Source organism: Zosterops lateralis (genome assembly GCF_965231275.1).
Source record: "Zosterops lateralis genome assembly, chromosome: 19".
Taxonomy (NCBI): domain Eukaryota; kingdom Metazoa; phylum Chordata; class Aves; order Passeriformes; family Zosteropidae; genus Zosterops; species Zosterops lateralis.
Window position 1 is genome coordinate 5159901 of NC_139779.1, and position 7386 is coordinate 5167286.

Genomic DNA, 7386 nt, shown 5'->3' on the forward strand with positions numbered 1-7386 from the left:
TGTGCGCCACACGGGACATGCAGCCACCTGGCAGGCCCCCCCTGCTCTGCCTTGTGTGCTGTGGGATGAAGGACTGGAAAGAATATTGGCTCTTCAGTATAGAAAAGAAAGCCTGAAGGAAGACTTGATAATGGCAGAGGAAAGGAGCAGACTATCTTCCATGCCCTCTAAGATCAGTCAAGAAGAGCAAATTTAAGTTGTAGCAGGAGAGGCTCAGACTTCCCTCCTAGCCTAAGAGGAAGAGTAACAGCACTGAAATAATTACCCAGATGTTCCTCAGCTTCCATTGGTGGAGATCCCAGCACCTCCACAGGCAGATCTGTAGCCAAACTGGTGTAGATAGTTGATGTGATGTGTAGAGAATCTTGCTGTGAGTTCCATCAGCTGCTGGGAGTGTGTTTGTAACACAGATTTTGCTGTCCTTCCAGAGGTGACAAGAAAAAGAAAAAGCGCGACCGCCAGATCCAGAAAATCACCAACGCCACCAACGCCTTTGTGTTCACCAACTTCCTGCTGGTTGGATTTGGGATCACTTGTCTTATTCCTAACCTACCCTTGCAGGTGTGTAGGTGAAATAGGTGAGGGGCTGGCAGAATGACAGGACAATGCCAGGAGAACCTGCTGGTGGTGGCAGGAGGGGTGGGACAGGCACTGCTAGGAAACTTCCATCCTGCTTTGGAAGCCCCACTTTTAGAGCTGAAACAAATTACACTGTGCAGTTCAGATCTCTTGGGAAAACCTGAACAAGCAGCTGTAGTTAAAAATGCCAGTCGATTCAGAATTTGCTGGCCTGCGTGACAGCAAATTCTTGCCCACCAAGATCCTCTCAGCAATGCCTGTACATTTAAACTGGGCTTGATTTAAGCTTCTGAAGGTTGGAAAAACTTGCTGCAAGAAGCATAACACAGCAGTGTGTACAGCAGGTTATTCCTGCGTCAAATGCTGTGCCCAGTGGTACCTGGGGGATTATAAACCTGTTAAAATATTTATTCTGTGGCACACACCTATTTTTGGCAGAGGAGTTTAGTGATTTTATGCTATACTTCAGCATGCCTTGATGATGTAGGCAAACAGCTGCAGTTTGCTCATACTTGTGTGTTGTCTGCAATAACTTGTGGAAAATTAACCAAGTTGGTGGCTGTGGAAAAGCATTTTGATCCTGGCCATGGGTTGCTGGGGACATGTCCTTGAAGCAGTGCCATCTACAAATGAGAGAGGTCTTGTGTGTGTGCACAGAGTAAGGAAAAGCTGTGCCTGGAGACAAGTACAGATTTCTTCCCTTGTGCTGATATTTCAGGTTTTGGGTCTGGGCTTCCCAATCCTACCTAAAAAGAGCAGCTTTTAGGAATGTCTGGTGTTGGGATTTGGCACACTTGAGCTGGGTGTCAAGGATGTAACATTTTTCTGCTTCTTTTTTCAGATTCTGTCCTTCATTTTGCACACAATTGTGAGAGGATTCATCCACTCAGCTGTGGGAGGCCTCTATGCAGCTGTGTAAGTCTCTGGTTCCCTATAAAATGTGGCTGGCCAGATAAACTGGTTTGGGGTGATGGGCTCTCCAGGGGAGAAGGGAGATCAGGAATGAGGTCTTCATGGTCAGAGGGGAAAAATGATGCAACTTGTTTCCTCAGTCACCTCTAGGCATGACAACAGCCGGGCTGAAATCCTGGTGCTTTCCTTGTTTAGCAACAGAGCCAGGCACAGCTTTGTGTGGACCTCACGTGAGATTAAACTGTTGACACTCAGGTTATATAGTAAAAACTCAAGGCTTTTTTTTGTCTTGTAATGAGCAGATATGTGCATGTGCCCAGGTAAAACATTAACGTGGCTGAAAACATCTCTGCTGCTGTCCTCTGAAGTTGACATTGGTAAAACATTGCTCAAGATAGCATTAGTGATGCCTCCTCCCTTTCCCAGGACGGATCACCCATCCTGTTTCCAACTTAGCAAGTTATCAATAACTGAATCTAAATATTCTCTTCCTCATTAAGCAATGTTTTTGGCCTTGAAAACAGATCTGTCCCTCAGTGCTGAGGGACAGAAGAACAAAGAGAAGCTGTTCTCTTTCAGGGAACTGGAGATTTGTTGAGGTGGGAAGGGACTTCTCAAGACCAAGGTCAACTAGTGCAGGTTGTCCACGAGTGCAACTGGCTGTGTTTTGAATATCTCCAGGGATGGAGACTCCACAGCTCCACAGACTCTTTCTGTCAAAGGTTTAGATCCCAGTGTCTGGGGAATCCAGACTAGAAAACACATCTAAGACTCCGCTTCAGAAATGTATAAACTTTTGGTTCCCTGGCAGCCAGAACCAAAATATTTTTGTCTTGGGCAAGATAAATAAATGTATGGTATCACCTTACTTGTAAACTAATCCTATTTGACCATTGCAACTCTGGAACTTCATGGAGCTGAGGTATTTTTGCTTAGAATATGACTTTTTTGAATATTTGAAGGTTTGGATTTGCTTCTTTCTTTCCAAGTTTAGTTTAACCTGACCCATTTTAAATATTGCCCAGCCATGGAAAGATGTTAGATGATTCCTGAAATTTATTTTTCCATTAATATTATCTGATACCAGCACTTGCCAGTCAACAATGTTGTTTAGTTTGACATAGGATCAGACTTGTCCTCTAAAAAGGAAAACACTAACCTGTTGTGCAGGTTTCACTCACTTCCAAAGGGAGCAAATTGTTATGACCAGATGAAAATGATTGCTCAGCCACAAGTGTTGTCATCTGGATAAAGAGGCCCTGCTTTTAACTTGTAAATGTCAACACTCTGCTCCCTGTGCAATACGAAGGGGAGCTGTATAAGCACTTCCACCTGCCCACAGTAGAGCTGCAAAACAAAACAAATGCTGGATCTGATATTACTGAAGTTGAAGAGCTCAGGATGAGAATAATCTGAAGAAGAAGGCTCCAGCCTTGGCACCAGTTCCATTCTGCTCTTGAGAGTACCTTGTACACCACAGGGTATCTGTAAATACCCTATAAAAAGGGGCAGTTACACACTGCAGGAGGGAGTTGTGCACATTATGCCTGTCTGAGACTGTGCTCTCACATTGGTCTGTGTTGTTACCGGGCTGGGAATGTCATCTGACCTGGGTGATGTGAACAGTCAAGGTGACACATAATAATGCTGTTGCTTTCTTTGTTGACAGATACCCCTCGACTCAATTTGGCAGCTTGACAGGGCTGCAGTCGTTGATCAGTGCCCTCTTTGCCCTTCTGCAGCAGCCTCTCTTCATGGCACTGACGGGACCTTTGAAAGGAGACCCCCTCTGGGCAAGTTCTTTTCAGTTTTGATGTGAAAGCTTGGGGATTAAGATGATTTTTGGCTCATTTCTTGGGGGGAAAGAAAAAAAGACTTCTGTGCATGGACCAAAGTTAAAAACAGCTGTAATTTCATGTGTTACTTGGTCTGCTGTTACCTTGGTGCTGTCCAGGAGACCTTTCCCTGTGTGAGTAATGACTCCCTGGGCAGGAAAGCCAGTAACCCTTATAGTGTATGGAAAGGGAGGAAGGGAATGCTTCCCACTAACAGTTTATGTGGTGAGTCAGAATCTGTCAGGTTAAAATGACTGAGTGTGAGCAGACCTCAAAATTCAGGGAAAACACTACAACACTTGAGAACTATGAGCTCCAATTACCAGTAAATTTTGGATTGCTGATGCTAATGTCCAAAAAGCCAAATGGCTGTTGCGGGCAGGGCTAGTGTGTCCTGCTGAGAGTCTGGGCATCTCAGTTAAATCCCTGATATGGGTGGTCTTGGGGAGAATTCTGGTCTCTAGGCTACACATGCCCAAGCCTGTTGCTCTTCAATCAGCGAACCTGGTATGAAACACCTGCAGCTCAAAGAGCCCTGCCTGGTTTTTTGGGAACAAGACACCCACAGGCATAATCCAGAGCGACAAACTCTTGCAGCATTGAGCTTGTGCACACAAGGTGCTTTGGGCACGGGAGTGTAAATACAAAACAGTGGAGGACGTTGCCAGCACACGGAGCAGGGCGTCTCCAGCTTTGCCCACAGCTGGGTGATGTGGGCTGGGCTCTGACACTGGTGCATGCGTGACTGGGTTGTTGTCTTCTCCTAACCAGCCTAATTTTGGTTTGCTTTCCTCCTGCAGGTGAATGTTGGCTTGCTGATCATGAGCCTCCTGGGTTTCTGCCTCCCAATCTACCTGGTCTGCTACAGGCGCAGGCTAGAGAGAGAAAAAAAGCAGAAGATGGAAGATGCCAAACTTTTCTTCAAAATCAATGGCACTCCCACTGAGGAAGCCTTTGTTTAAACTGGTGCTTCATGTACAGCCTCCCCTGTACAAGTTCCTACCACGTCTATGGGTTCTACCTGTGGTTGTAAGCCAGGACTTTTCTCCCCTGGCTCTGCCAGTCTTTGCTCATCACTGGAGTGAGGGCTGGACATAAAGACTGAGATTTCCTCAGATGTATGGCAGGAGGAGACTTCCCACTCCTTACTCCAAAACACGGGACACTTTTCCTTTTTTATAAGGGCCACACAGATATTGTGTCTTAAATTATCCCCATATCACACTCTCCAGCAGCAGAGAGTTTGCATAGGCAACTGGGGAGAGAAGGAATAGAGGGATGGGGGTAGAGAGAAGACAGACCATAATTTGAGTGTGCAAATGTAACACACTGCAGTCTGTTTTCTCCCCTTCTTCCCCCAAACTTGGCTGACAGTCTCGGATGCAAGCTGCACTCTCCTCCCTCCCCAAGGCTTCATAATGGTCTTTCTGCTTGATGTGTAGCTGGACCCAGTGGTTTTACTGTCTCTCCAGACATATCCCTGTTTCTGAGGCAGGGAAGGGGTTTTTATTCCTATGTGTATGAGCACAGCTTCAGTGTATTGCTAAATGTTGGCTGCTAGCACTGACAGCTCCCATACCTTTTATTACTGCAAATGACACAGACTGTGAGCAATGGATCTGCCTTCCACACTGAAATGAAGAGCCTATAGTGGACTGCTGGTCCTAGACCAAGCCTTGAGAGGCCTGGAATTCCTCTTCTTCCCGGTTCACAAACTCACTGGTACATGTTTTAAACTGTCTGCAGTCCTGGAGCCTCTGAGATAAGAATTGGATCTTGTTTACCGATGAAGTGCTTTGAGACTTGTTGCCTTTTGCCTCTTCTTCCCCCCCTGACGTGAGCCTGGGAGGGGAGCAGCAATGTGTGTTCAGTAAAGTGGAGAAGCTTCTTGAAGCTGAGGTCTGGGGCTTCAGATACCTTGGTGTTCACGTGAGCTGACCTGCTGGTGAAAAGAACCAAGAGTGCAGAACACTCCTTTGTGTCTGGTAACTGGATCCTGTGGACATACTGGCAGGGTGATGTGGTGATGTCATTTTTCCTTTAGCCATAGCTTATTTACCTTGGTATGATAATGGTTACCAAGCTGCTGAACACCAGGTTACTGTGACTGACCAAAATGCTGCCACTTTGGCTATCTTAGGAGCCTTCTCCAACGTTGATGCTCTGTCTGGACAGAGCACCTGGTGACACTGATTGTAGGGTGAAGCTGACTGTCAGAGCAATACATGTGGGTAAAGGTGCCCCAGGCCTGTTCACACCAGGGAGGGAATACAAAGGGAATTTTTAACCTGCTTATTTTTATTGTCTAAAGCAGACTTTTCTGCCCTTAACCTTCTTGTCGAGGTTGGTAGCTCAGGCTCTGTAGCCCTGTGTTGAGCAGTGCACTGAGAGGAGCTGCTGGGAGCAGGACTCTGCAGGGATGAGGATGAGCAGCACCCACTGCACCGGGCTGAGCTGGCGGCTGCGGGAAGGTTGGGGCAGAAATAAAACAAACTCTGGAGACCTAGTGGTGGTGTTTTACTGCAAAGCCTGGCAGGGGCTCAGACATTCAACTTGTCTAAGGTTGGAAAAGTACAAGAAACAACACCGTGCTGCGACCTTCCTGTGAGAAATTCCCTGGAAGCTGGGTGTGTTACCTCCTTTTCTGGGGGTTTGAAGGGGACAGACCCTCAGGCCGGGCAGGGATTCGGTTCTCCTAAGGAGCCCAGAGGGGCGGCAGCGGGGCCGGGAGCCCGGCGGGTCCCTGGCCGGGGGCAGTGCCGGTGCTCCATGGGCCGGCAGCGCCATCTCCAGTCGCTGCTGCTGCTGCACACTCCATGGTACCTTGTAGTCCTCAGTCATTCGTCTCATAAAGACTCGGCACTTGAAGATTTTACACATTTCTGGGTTTTTTTTCTTTTTTTTTTTTTTCCCTTTTTTTTTTTTCTTTTTATAATGTGTTGTCTTTATTAAATGTGTTTGTTTCGAGGCAGCCTTACTGCCTGCTGTCAATACTGTACTCTTCTGGAACTTTTTTGTCTTTTGGTGATGATTTAGTTTCCTTCCCGTGTTTTCTTTGAGCAATAATTAAGAAGGTGGAGTTTTGGTTAACTATCCTGGTCACCTGTCTTGTCTCAAGTACGTGTTCAGAGACACACCAGCAGTGGTACAGCTTGCCTGGACTGCCAGAGGGCTTTCTGCAGATTTCTGCATTTTATATTAAAATACTTCTAAATATTTTGAGAAGAGTCCTGCTCCTGCTCAGAGATATTTGTGACATGACAATGACAGTTTAAGTATCAGCTGCATGCACCTCCATCCATAGTCTTAGTGTCCTAAAGCAGAATTGGAAGGTGTTTTGTGTGCTAGCCCAGCATTACTTCCACCTCAGTTTCAGAATTGAATGTGATTTCTTCCACCCTTATTTCACTTAAATGCCTGTTACAAATGTCACAGCAAAATAATGGGATAGAGAGTGGCAGATTTTAATGAAGTCTTAGTGGAGATGCTGCTGCCTTTTAATTTAGCTGCACATACTTCAAAGAACACACTTTTATTTCTGCCATCTACCTCCCTACTTTAGTTCCCAGATCCTGCCCCTTATTAGGGATATCTTCAAATCCAGTTTCATCTGATAAACTGGTGAATGTGTGTGTTTAATGTCTCTGCTGATGTGCCATGGTGGTCAGAAGCTGCTGGTCAGCTGTGAGGAGTAGAGCTCATGTCCTGGTGGATACAGAGGGGAGTTTTAGCTATTCAGGGTTGAACAGACAAATGGGATCATGTTCTGGGGCTGGGCAAAGTCAAACTGTGGAATTCTTTGCTGCAGAATGTAGTGGGGAACAGAAGTATTATTTTCTTTTAAAAACAAAGAGGCTGGTTAAACAATGGTCTGATGCATCCACTAACTCAGGGAGATTTAAAGTTGCTGTAAATAAGAAAGTTATGCCAAGGAAAGATACTGTCTGCATGTTCTGTCTTGTAAGAATTGGTCAAAGCTGGAGAAAACATGCTGGGCTGAAGTGAAACATTGGTCTGATCTAATGGGGTGAAATTTATTTTGACAGTTGTGAACTAAACT

At 46.0% G+C, this 7386-nt stretch overlaps 1 protein-coding gene across 4 annotated transcripts in view; it reads left to right on the forward strand.

The window, feature by feature from the left end:
- The window catches only part of SLC43A2 (solute carrier family 43 member 2), a 28152-nt gene extending 22511 nt beyond the window's left edge, over positions 1-5641 (forward strand). For all 4 annotated transcript variants that reach the window (XM_083875116.1, XM_083875118.1, XM_083875117.1 and 1 more), the window contains 4 exons: positions 429-561; positions 1421-1494; positions 3161-3284; positions 4127-5641. In XM_083875116.1, the coding sequence (XP_083731242.1) occupies positions 429-561; positions 1421-1494; positions 3161-3284; positions 4127-4288 (493 nt within the window). In that variant the 3' untranslated portion in view covers positions 4289-5641. The remainder of the gene's footprint in view (positions 1-428; positions 562-1420; positions 1495-3160; positions 3285-4126) is intronic.
- The last annotated feature ends 1745 nt before the right edge of the window (positions 5642-7386 follow it).